At 58.7% G+C, this 12,147-nt stretch overlaps 1 protein-coding gene across 1 annotated transcript; it reads left to right on the top strand.

Annotated features, from left to right (window-relative positions):
- Positions 1-9,666: 9,666 nt before the first annotated feature.
- On the top strand, positions 9,667-11,795 carry LOC311428191 (maestro heat-like repeat-containing protein family member 7; the record flags this gene model as incomplete). The annotated part of the gene is made up of 7 exons (XM_084539727.1): positions 9,667-9,975; positions 10,117-10,196; positions 10,375-10,498; positions 10,780-10,869; positions 10,956-11,060; positions 11,282-11,458; positions 11,742-11,795. The coding sequence occupies exons 1-7, from the start codon at positions 9,817-9,819 to the stop codon at positions 11,793-11,795; spliced, it is 789 nt and encodes a 262-aa protein (XP_084395853.1). The 5' UTR covers positions 9,667-9,816.
- Between the last annotated feature and the right edge of the window lie 352 nt (positions 11,796-12,147).

Here is a 12,147-nt window from a genome sequence, read left to right as displayed (position 1 = left end):
ATGCGAGCCATTTAGTAGAGAAGAAGCATAGGTGTAGAATGAATTTCAAGGGGAAATGCCTGTTTTGTAAGGGGGTTGCAAACTCAGGGCCATGTTTGTATTGTGTATCAAGGTACTGCTGAGCTCTGGCAGCTTCCCAGCTCTGTGGTGTTGCGGTGCCCATCAGCAAAGCCTGCAAAGCAAGTGAGCTACTACTTCCAATTGCATCAGCTTGCCTTTGCTATGGGCTAACTTTACTCTCACAGTCATGAACCAAATCTCAGCTGATGCATTTACTGGCCTGTGTGAAGCTGACCACAAACGTAAGCCCTTAGACACTTGCAAAATGTGTCCACCAACCTCAGTGAGAACAAAGATGTCAATTGAAGAGGACCTACAGAGCAGCTCCACAGGAAGAGCTCTCCTAGAAAAATAAATGAACAAGATCTCTGTAAGAGCGTGATTTTCCTCCAAAATGACGGTCTCTTCTCTGAATCAATGGAGCCAGCTGAAAAAGTGGAGTTAGAAAACCTAGGAAAGGAAGCTTTTTCAGGAGGTAAAGACTTCATGGCTGTGTTATAAAACCATGTTCCATCTTCTGTAGTTGCTGTCATGTACAGCCAAGTGTTTCCCTCTCTCCATCAATGAGATTGCCCAAGATGTGCCTCAGCACGGGACCATGCTGAGCTCCCTCTTCCCAACATATGGCTGTGGGCAGCTCACCAGCCCAGCCATGAGCTACCAGTGATCTCCCAAGCAGAGATCTTGAGGACTTTTTGTTTCTAGGGTTTGTCACCATGTAACGGGTATGCTTCCTCCAAAGCTTTGCATGTCACATTGCAACTTTTCTTGTTTTAACCTCACAGAATTGTGTCTCCACAGAGCAAAGAGCCTTTCTGGGGTCAACATTTCCCCCAAAGGAAATACTCAGATTTCCAGTCCTGTGTCTTCACTGTGAACATCACTGCTCTTGCCATTAAGCAGAAGGTTTTGGTGCTTCAGTGTGAGGTGTTTCCTCTGTTCCAGGGTTTTGTATATTCCCTTCCTACCCATTTTAGTTACTCAACACCCTCTTCGAAGTCTTGTCTGCATCTCGGTTTTGAATGACCAGCCTGACTGACGAGGGGAAGAGCAGCGGCTGCTGTCTACCTGGACTTCAGGAAGGCCTTTGTCACTGTCTTCCTGACTGACAGAAAGGGATCTGGGGGTCCTGGAGGACAGCAAGCTGAACAAGAGCCAGGCGTGTGCTTTTGCCACAAAGAAGGCCAATGATATCCTGGGCTCCCCAGTACAAGAGACACAGAACTACTGGAGAGAGTTCATGAAGGGGCCACCAAGGTGATGAAATGCTAAGAGATATAGGACCCTAGCTTAGAAGAAAGAAGGCCCGGGGTGGATCTTATCAACATATATACCTGAAGGGAGGGTGCAAGGAAAATGGAACCATGCTCTTCTCAGTGATGTCCAGTAATAGGACAAGAGACAGTGGCACAAACTAAAATACAAGTGGTTCTGCCTGAATGTCAGAAAATCCTTCTGTACTGTGTGGGTGATGGAACAGGGGAACAGGTTGCCCAGTGAGGTTGTGAAGTCTTGCATTGTCTGGATTTAACCTGGCAAAACTGCAGCTGCTTGTCATAGAGATCCCTTTTTGTGCCAGCATTCCCCCCACACAGAGGATATTCTTATATGTAATCCTGTTGCTTCAGTGTTTTTCTTTTAAGCCATTAGACCTTCAATTTTTTTGTGGGTCTAGAATCAGAACACGCTGCAGCAATACTGCCCTGACCAGACGCAGCAAATAGGAGGTGGAGTGGAGAATGGCAGGCAGGGTGCCACAACCCCGGGAGGTACCTGGGAACTTCTGGTGGCCTTTGGTGGAGTGCTTTACAAATGGCACTGTGAAAATCAGGCACCAGCAACAGCAACTTGAGTCCATGTTAGGTCAGAAAAAAAAAGAAAGGATTGCATAAGGAAGACGCACCTGCAAAAATGATTCAAGCTAGAGGTGGTGAAGGAACAACATTTCACCCACACAGCAAGAACCTAACAGCTTGCAGAAGGAAAAACTTCTCCTTTCTGTTCATCAAAATCAAACCAGCCAAGTCCTTCCCTTGTTTAATGTCTTCCTACATCGAGTCCTAGTTAAGGGTTTCAATAATGCAGTTGCAGAATGGTTCCTCAGATAATTTTGCACCTGCAGGGGCTGCTCATGGACCCCTCCTAGTCCTTGGCACATGGGTTGAGCTCCTGCCAGGCAGTGGTGCTGGCAGTGAGGGCTAGGACACTCTGTGTCCCATCAGGGGCACCACACCTGTGGAGAAGGTAAGAGGCTGAAAAGGCTTTTCTGAGCCTGAGCCCTGCTCAGGGCTCCATCAGCTTCAAGGGCAGACCCAGTCCTACAGGGCCATTTGATTCTTGCTTTGTGGGAAAGATCACAGGAGGCTGTGGGATGGTGCATGAGACAGTCAGCTCATCTTGGTTCTCGTGCTACACGCTCGTCGTGAGCAGCTGCCTTTGCTTCATGCTGGCAGCGACACAGGAGATTTCTTGCTGTCCCTGGCTGGCACCAGCATTATGGCACCTTCCACCACGGGCCTTGAGGAAGGCCATCAGAGGCATCTCAACCACCAAGAAGGTGGTCAAGAAGGTGCTGCCTTGGATGGTCCCTTCTGGGGTCCCATTTGCAGCCATAGGCAGCCCTGAGGACATGGGGGATCCCGTAAGCTGTCATGATCCTTCCCTCCACTGAGCAGCAGAGGACAAAACAAAACCCTGACCCAGAGAATCCCACTGGTTTGGAGCCAACTTTTATCCCTGGTGGTTCCATGGGCTGTAGGATTTCTAATTGTAATTTCCTTCTGTCACTGAAACTGATAGAAAACAAACACCAAGTATGAAAGGCAGTGGTCTATGGGGGACAAAGTTTTGACTCCAAATGCAGGGGCACGTGGTTTCTAACCCTAAAGTAAGGTTAGAGGCAGACACCCCCAGCTGCAGACAGCTAATGGGAATGTCAGTTCTTGTGGAGAAATAGTTAGAGTGAGATAGGACATGTGAATGTTGAGCAGTTAGGAGGTCAGGGGCTAGGGAGGTACCATACTTAACCCATATGAGCCTGGCACGTGCGCAGCCCGTTGAGAACCAATCAGGCTCAAGGACACGATGCCCTTGTGTGGCTGGGAAAGTCCCTATGGCAGGGCAGTAGCCAAAAGAGGGAGGAACTAACTGAAAAGAGCGGGAAGTGTTAGCCAATCCTGAGCTTAGTTTTGTAATATGTATGAGTTGATTATGCTCGAACTGGATAAAAGGCGACTGAGCTATCCATTAAAGTTGAAGTTCACTGTTCACTCATATTGAGCGTCTGTGTCTTCCTTCCGTCGACAACAAGTTCTCCGGTCCAGAGACTCAGCTGTTGGATGCTGCTTCTCAACAAGGTATTTAATGCCATTTCATCCATAGAATTGTAGAATCATAGAATGTCTTGAGTTGGAAAGGACCCTAAAGATAATTTAACTCCAACCCCACTGCCACAGACAGGGTGCCCCCCAATTCCTTAGGGTGCCTCTCCCTTCCCTGGGGTCCCTGGGTGCCCCCCCCAATTCCTTAGGGTCCCCCCCCCTTCCTTAGGGTGCCCCCCCCGTCCCTGGGGTCCCTGGATGCCCCCCCCAATTCCTTAGGGTCCCCCCCCCCCTTCCTTAGGGTGCCCCCCCCCTTCCCCAAAGTCCCCCGGATGCCACCTTTTGGGGGTGTTTGGGGTGTGTTAGGGGATGTTTAGGGTTTTTTTTTGGGGGGTGGATGTGTTTAGGGGGTGTTTAGGTTTATTGGGGGGGGGTGAGGTCAGTTAGGGGGGATCTTGGGGGGTGTTTGGGGGCGTTTAGGGGCTCTTTGGGAGCACTTAGGGGGTGTTCAAGGGGAATTTGGGGGGGGGCTTTGGGGGGGGGGGAGCATTTTGGGATTTTGGGGGAACATCCAGCACAAACTGGGATTTGGGGGGGGGGCAGAAACCCAAGGGCTGCTATGGGGTCCCCCCCCTCGGGTTTTGGGGCTGCTGCTTTGGCGGTTGGGGGGGGGTTCTGAAGCCCCTCCCCCCATTATTGAGCTCTGTTGTGCCCCCCCCCCCGCAGGCAGTAGCGAGGGGCAGCGCCTGGGGCTGGTGCCTTGGCGTGAGTCCAGCTTGGACGGGGGGAGCAAGGTAAGCACGGGGGGGTGGGGCACCCGGTTTTGGGGGGGTTTGGGGGGGTCTGGGGGCTTCAGTGGGGTGGATTTGTTTTATTTTTGGGGGGGTTGTGGGGCTTCAGTGTGGTGGATAGGGGGTTTAGGGGGGGTCTGTGGGGTCCTGGTGTGATATGGGGGATTTTGGGGGGGGTCCCAGTGTGATATGGGGGATTTTGGGGGGGTCCTGTATGATACGGGACCTTCTGGGGGGGGATCCCGGTGTGATATGGGGGATTTGGGGGGGTCCCAGTGTGATATGGGGGATTTTGGGGGGGGGTCACAGTGAGATATGCTTTTTTTTGGGGGGGGTCCCAGAGATATGGGGGATTTTGGGGGGGGTCCCAGTGTGTCATGGGGACTTTTAGGGTGGGACCCCATGTATGTGTGTGTGGGGGGGCTCTCACACCCCCCTCCCCCTATTTTTTTCCCCCCCCCTCCCCTATAGCTCCCACCCGGACCCCCCCCCCCAGACCCCATAATGGAGCGACCACCGTCCAGGGGGGTTCTACGGATCCGGACCCCGAACCGGAGGTGGAAGGGCTTTTGGGATGGGGGGGGGCAGCGGCTGCAGGACCTATGGGGGAGGGCACCTCGGAAAGTGACCCCCCCCCGGTGCGCCCCCTCAGCCCCACCCGCCTGCAGCCCCTGCTCCCCCCCGAAGCCCGGGCGGACCCCGAATTTTGGGAGGTCGCCCGGGTCCTGGCCCAGATGCCGAGACCCCTCCGGCACCACGGTTCCATGGAGCAGTGCCCGGGGGGGGCCCTGCCCCCCCCCCTTGTACCTGCCAGTACCAGAAGCTCATCACCCGCCTCCTGCACTGCCCCCCCCCCCCCCCCCCCAGAACCCCCCTGGGGCCCCCGAATCCTCCCCGCTACCTGCTGAGGAGCTGGAGCTGTCCTGCAGCCCCCCCCCCCGCCGAGCCTTCCACCAGCTCCCTGCACACGCCGGTGAGTGAGGGGGGGTCTCTGGGTGCTCCCCACTTTATTAGGGTGTGTTCCCCCCCCCCCGAGATCCCTTGGAGCCCCCCCATCCCATCCCCAGGGTCCTATGCACAACCGGGGTCCCTGGGTACCCCCCCCTTCCTTAGGGTGTCCCCCCCCTTCCCTGGGGTCCCTGGGTGCCCCCCCCAATTCCTTAGGGTCCCCCCCCCCCCTTCCTTTGGGTGTCCCCCCCTTCCCTGGGGTCCCTGGGTGCCCCCCCAATTCCTTAGGGTGTCCCCCCCTTCCCTGGGGTCCTTGGGTGCCCCCCCTTTCTCCTGGGTGCCCCCCCTTCCTTAGGGTGCCCCCCCCTTCCCCAAAGTCCCCCGGGTGCCACCCGGTGCCAACCATCCCCATCCACCTCAGGCAGCTTCCCCCACCCCCATGTGTGTCCTCCCTCCCCCCCACGGGTGTCCCCTCACCCCCCCCACCCACGGGTGCCCCCCCAGCAGCTGCGCTCTGCCTTCCGCTCGGCGTCCTCCCCCTGGCGGTGCCCCGGGGCCTCCGTGCGCTTCGACCCCTTGGTGCTGCTGCTGGACGCAGCCCTCAACGGGGGGCTCGACGTGGTGCAGCAGGCTATGGCCGAGGTGGGGGGGAAACGGGGACACGGGGGGGGACATGGGGACACTGGGATATGGGATGGGGACACTGGGGACATGGGGACATAGGATGGGGACACTGGGATATGGGACATGGGATGGGGACAGGGGACATGGGGATGGGATGGGGACACGGGGACATGGGATGAGGACATGGGATGGGAACACAGGGACACGGGATGGGGACACAGGGATATGGGATGGGGACATGGGATGGGGATATGGGGACACAGGGACATGGGATGGGGACACAGGGACGTGGGGACAGGGGATGGGAACATGGGGACACGGGCTGAGGACATGGGATAGGGACACAGGACATGGGATGGGGACATGGGGACACAGGGACATGGGATGGGGACAGGGGATATGGGCTGGGGACATGGGATAGGGATGGAGACAGGGGGACAGGGCTGGGGACACGGGGATATGGGATGGGGACGCAGGGGGACAGGGACACGGGCTGGGGACATGGGATAGGGGCAAGGGATGGGGACAGGGGACACAGGCTGGGGACACAGGGGATACAGGGGACATGGGTTGGGGACACCAAGGACACAGGCTGGGGACACAGGGGACGTGGGATGGGGACATGGAGGACACAGGCTGGGGACATGGGGGACATGGGGTGGGGAAATGGGACATGGGGACATGGGACACGGGCTGGGGACACAGGGGACATGGGGGACACGGGGGACACGGGATGGGGACATGGGGACATGGGATGGAGAGATGGGGGACATGACGGGGTTATGGGGGGACACGGGGGTGACGGGGGGGTGCCACGTGGATGGGGGGGCACTGGGGGGCACGGGGATGGGGGATGAAGGGGGACGCTGTAGGGGCAGGAGGTGGGATGGGGGGGACAAACGGGGGGCTGTGGGACAGCCCGTGGGGTGGGGGGGGCAAAGGGGTGCTGGGGACCCCCCCGAGGGTACTGGGATCCCCCCCCGAGGATACTGAGACCCCCCCAAGGGTACTGGGACCCCTCCAAGGGTACTGGAAACCCCCCCCGAGGATACTGGGGAACCCCCCCGAGGGCACTGGGACCCCCCAGAGGATACTGGGATCCCCCCCCCGAGGATACTGAGACCCCCCCAGGGGTACTGGGACCCCTCCAAGGGTACTGGAAAGACCCCCCGAGGGTACTGGGAACCCCCCCGAGGCTACTGGAAAGACCCCCAGAGGGTACTGGGAACCCCCCCGAGGGTACTGGGAACCCCCCAGAGGGTACTAGGGAACCCCCTGACGGTACTGGGAACACCCTCAGATGGCACCGGGACCCCCAGGGACGGGCACCCCACAGCCCCCATCCCCACGGTGCCCCCCCCCTTGCCAGGACCCCCCTGCACTGCGCGGCCTCGTGCAACGACACGGCCATCTGCGTGGCCCTGGTGCGCCACGGTGCCGCCTGCTACGCCACCACCAGCGACGGCTGCCTCGCCCTGGACAAGTGCGACCCGTACCGTGACGGCTACGCCGAGTGCCACAGCTACCTCACCAGTACGGGGGGGGACATGGGGACGACATGGGGACACGGGGGGGACATGGGGACATTTGGGGCCATGGGGACATGGGGACACAGGGGGACATGGGGATGACATGGGGTCTGGGAGGGCTCGCCAAGTGCCACAGCTACCTCACTGGTACGGGGCTGGGGGCATGGGGGGGCTGGGGACATGTCCCTGTCCCTACTGGTGCCCCTACTGGTGTCCCTGTCCCCACTGGTGTCCCCAAACCTCTCCTTGGCCCCACTGGTGTCCCCATCCCCATGTATGTCCCCACTGGTGTCCCCATCTCCACTGGTGTCCCCATGTGTGTCCCCATGTCTGTCCCTGTCCCCACACGTGTCCCCACTGCTGTCCCTGTCCCCATGTATGTCCCTATTGGTGTCCCCACTGGTGTCCCCATCCCTTTCAATGTCCCCACTGGTGTCCCTGTCCCGAGAGGTGGAGCAGAGCCTGGGGCAGCGGCACGGCGGGGTGGTGTACGCGCTGTGGGATTACGAGGCGGCGCAGGGGGACGAGCTGAGCTTCCGCAAGGGCGACCCCGTCACCGTGCTGCGGCGCCAGCCCCCCGGCGAGCACGAGTGGTGCTGGGCGGCCCTGCGCGGCCAGGAGGGCTTCGTGCCGCGCAGCTTCTTCGGGGTGGGGGGCACCGGGGGGTGGGGGATACCGGGGGGTAGGGGGCAACCCTGGGTTATAGGGGAGCACACAAAGGATGGGGTGGGGGCACCCAGAGGGTGTGGGGGGCGCACCAGTCCCAAAGATACGTGTTAACGTGGAGTCTGCTTGTCAGCATCGATCCCCCCTATCGGAAGGACAGAGGCAAACACAACCTGTGCCCCTGATCCTTTAAGTAGTCGTCCCAAAGCTCTAAAGCCCCCTTTTTAAATAAGCGTTAGTAACAAAATCTTGAACAAGGTGGGGGTAAATTAAGTTGGCTACAGCATTAAGGATGAGCTTTGCGCAGTGGTCAGTTGCTGGCTGGCTTGAGGTGCGTGGCTGAGGGTCTCTAACCAAGTGTATGACTGATTCGGGCACGTGGACAGCGCATGTGGTTACGGGGAAAGTATATGTAGCAGAGAAAAATGGCAATAAACGCCTTCTGCTCAAGAGGCACCAGGAGACCATGTCTTTCATCCCTTCAGGTCTGCCGCCTTCCAACTCAGGATATTCTATGATTCCAAGTGTGGAACCCAGCATTTGGCCTTCAATGCCACGCAGCTGGATGCGGCCCGTTGATCCAGCCTGTCCAGATCCCTCTGCACAGCCTTCCTGCCCTCATGCGGGGCCCATCCAGCCCAGGCGCGTGTCACAATGGCACCCATTGTGACGTCACTTGCTGACACCCCAGGGCTCCGCCTTATAAGAGCGCAGCCGTGGCTCGGACCCTCAGTGTCGGTGCACGGCAGTGACGGACAGGGCAGGAGCACAGGGCCTTCGAGGAGTCCCCGAGCATAGCCCACGTCCCACAATGCCGCAACCGCCCGCCCAGAGGAGCCGCCGGTTTCTCCTTGCGAGCTCTCCCACTCCAGAGGCTCTTTCTGAATGGGATGAGGAGGGAGGCATGCCCCCCAGGCAGCCCAGGCTGGCCTGGCAGGAGACCTGGTCTTCTAGGGGCAGCAACCGGCCAGCAGAGGCCATTTTGCCGGCAGAGGACAGAACCCCGGTAGAGGCCATTTCTCCGGCAGCGGGCAGCAGCCCGGTACAGGAGAGCCAGGACGAGTCGCAGCTGCTGGATCCCAGTGAGTCAGGGTCTTAGGGATGGGGTGGGGAGGGTTTGAGACACAGAGACCCCTGCTTGACTCCAGGACTCCTTTCCTGGGTAAAGTGGCGCTTGGGCTGACGGGGCCAAGCTTCCTCCGCAGCACCACAGAATCCCAGGACGCTTTGGGCTGGGGGGGACCTCAGCGATCACGATGCTTCCCCCCAGCCCAGGCTGCCCAAAGCCCACCCAGCCTGGCCGTGGGCAGTGCCAGGGAGGGGTCACCACAGCCTTCGCCAAGGCCTCACTGCCCTGGGCGTGAAGGAGAGAAATCCCTGCCTGTCCAAAAGAAACCTGCCCTCTTTGAGGTTAAAGCCGTCACCCCTTGTCCTGTCGCTGCAGTCCATGATGAAGATTCCCCCCCAGCTTTCCTGGAGGCCCCTTTGGGCACGGGGAGGCCGCAGCGAGGTCCCCCCGCAGCCTTCTCCAGGCTCCACAAGCCCAGCTCCGTCAGCCTCTCTTCCCAGCGGAGCTGCTGCAGCCTCTGGGCATCCCCGCGGCCTCCCCACGTCCTTCTGGGGCTGGGACCCTTCATCTCCTCACCCCTGCATTCAGCCCCTCTCTGCAGCACTCTTTGCTTTCTTCCTTTCCAGATAAGGCATGGAAACTGCGCAAAGACTCGGCCGTGAAATTCATCAGGGCGTATGTCAGACGGAAAAGAAAGGTAATGGCAGCCGCTTGCATCGCAGCTGTGCTCCTGGAGCTGCCCTCCAGGGGTCCCACACAGCTCCAGACCCCTCAAGGCTTTGGTCCTGCTGGCCGTGGGTGTCCCCCTAATGCTCTGTTGGTGTCTTTGTGGCTGCCAGGACGACGAGGAGCAGAAGATGCTGTTCCTCAGCAAAATCTGCGATCTGTGCAGAATTGTCACAGAGGAGGGTGTGCCGGTGAACTTGCATGCCTTCTACTGCAAACATAAGCTGGTGGAGAACATCATGGTGAGAGGATGTGCAGCGGGTTGGGGAAGGGGACAGGCCCCCCGGCACCAGTCCCCTGGGAGGCGAGGGCTGGGGCAGTGCTGGCTCTGCTGCTGCTGGGTGCCGGTGGCTCCAAGGTCTCATCCTGCTTGTGCTCTGCAGGCGCTGCTGGAAAAGGAGCCCGTGGACAGCTTGCGCACCGAATTCCGGCAGAAGGCCATGGAGACTGTCACCGTTCTCAGGTGCGTGCCCAGCCCCTGGTTGGGCCAGCACAGCCCCAGGGCAATGCCCTGGTGGCCCTGAAGCTGGCAGGGAGGCTGCCCATCCATCCCAGGGATGCCTGGCCAAGGGAGGTCCGTGTCCTCCTTCATAAGCCTCAAGGCACTGCGTCCAACAGGCTCCTCTCTCTCTCTCCTTCAGCAACACCGTACCAACAGTACTGCGTGGCAAAAAGGAGGGTCTCCTGAACGTGTGCTGCAAGAGCGTCTTCTTTCTGCCTCCGGAGTCGGATGTGCCAGAGGCAGAAAGAGCGCTCTACGCTGAGGTATGTGCTGGGTGAGGTACCGGCACCCCCAGTCCTGCTGAGCTGCTGCCTTGCTTCCCCGTGCTGACACAACCAGAGACCAATGCAGGGCCGGGGCCCAGATTTGCTTTCCCAGCCTCACCCCTTCCCCTTCCCCGACCTGATCTTGTGCTGCAGGAGGTCTGCACGCAGCGGCTTTTTAGCCCCAGAGCCACCCCTGAACTCCAGAGGGGCTCAGAGCCACCTCCTGGGGGTAAGAAGGGCCACAGAAGTAATTCGATGCTCTTCTGTCCTCCCTGCAGACTATGAGTGCCATGGACCTCATGCTGGCGGCCTTCGTACGCAACTGTCCCAACACCAGCTCCACCAGAGAGTTGCAGAATATCTTGCAGGTTTGGCATTTGCAAAGAATTTCCAAAGAATCCTCTCAGGTTACATTTGCAGACCACTGTCAACCCAGCAACTTCTCTCCTCGCAGGTGCTGCTGGCCTTTGCCCACTCCAAAAACCCAGCTGTGCGTGAGAGAGCTATGAGGAGGATTGAGAGGCTGGGTGATTTCATCGTCAGGTATTTTGTGACCGAGGTAAGGCACAAGGAACCCTCCACCCTTTCCTGCATCCCAGAGCGTCCTGCCACTCAGGGGTGCCTGTGAGGCAAACCTGGATGCAAGTGAGTGCCTCAGCACTGTGAAGCGAGGGTCTTCATCCCTCCTTTGCCCCTGCTCTTCCCTCCTCAGGCCCTGCTATCTCAGGGGCTGGCTCTGCCTCCACTAAGCCCTTTGTCTCTCCTCCCTTCCTCACCCAGAACTCAGATGACTATGAAGACAGCCACGATGATTCCAGACAGATCTACATCCACATCCTGGGACAGCTGCTGGGCCACCTCTTCATTTTCAGCAGTAGCAATGATTCCTTCGGACGCGCAACCTTGGATGCTCTTTTTTGCTTCTACACAATCGTCACAGAAGGAAGAGGTAAGAAGGTGTGGTGGGCAGCATCTGTCTGCACACAGATATCTACAGGTTTGTCTGCCTGTTCTCCCCGAGTATTGTGAAGGATTGTTTTTGTGCTTGGGGGAGGCTGCCCACGGAATTCTGCCAGGTTCCCTGACCTCCTCTGCTCCTCACAGCAGCTTCCCGCAGCATTCTGGCTATCGTTTTCCGCAGAAGCTAGACGCTCACCTGACGTCCAGGAGCAGTTCTCTGCTGCTGTCCTTCCCAACCCTCCCCAGATCACCTACCACGCTGTTTTGTGGTCTCCCCCAGTCTAAGCCATCAATCGATGAGCACTTCCCAAACCGCATCTTCCCCGAGGAGTGAACAGCAGAGCCAGCCGTGCATCACCAGGGATGGTGACGCCCTCCAGAATTCTCCCTGACTGTTTGCTCCCTGCCGTCTTGCAAGCAGGTGTCAGGGGGCTTCCTGCACATCCTGACCCCGAGCAGAAGGGGGTCTGTGACACGCTGCTACCCCCGCGGCACCCAACGCCATTGCTTCTCCTCCTTCTGCATCATCCCTGAGGTCCCTCTTGCTCCCAGCACTCCTCACCTTGTGCTTTACATCCCTGCCCATCACTCTCCTCGCCATGGGTCTGAGCCTCCCTCCTCAACCATTCCTAGTGAAAGTGCTTTTCACCATTTGGCAAGCTTGTTGGCAGAGATGCTCTTCCCTA

Source organism: Aythya ferina (assembly GCF_964211825.1).
Source record: "Aythya ferina genome assembly, contig: HAP1_SCAFFOLD_36, whole genome shotgun sequence".
In the NCBI taxonomy this organism is placed as follows: Eukaryota; Metazoa; Chordata; class Aves; order Anseriformes; family Anatidae; genus Aythya; species Aythya ferina.
This window is presented reverse-complemented; position numbering and strand designations above follow the sequence as displayed.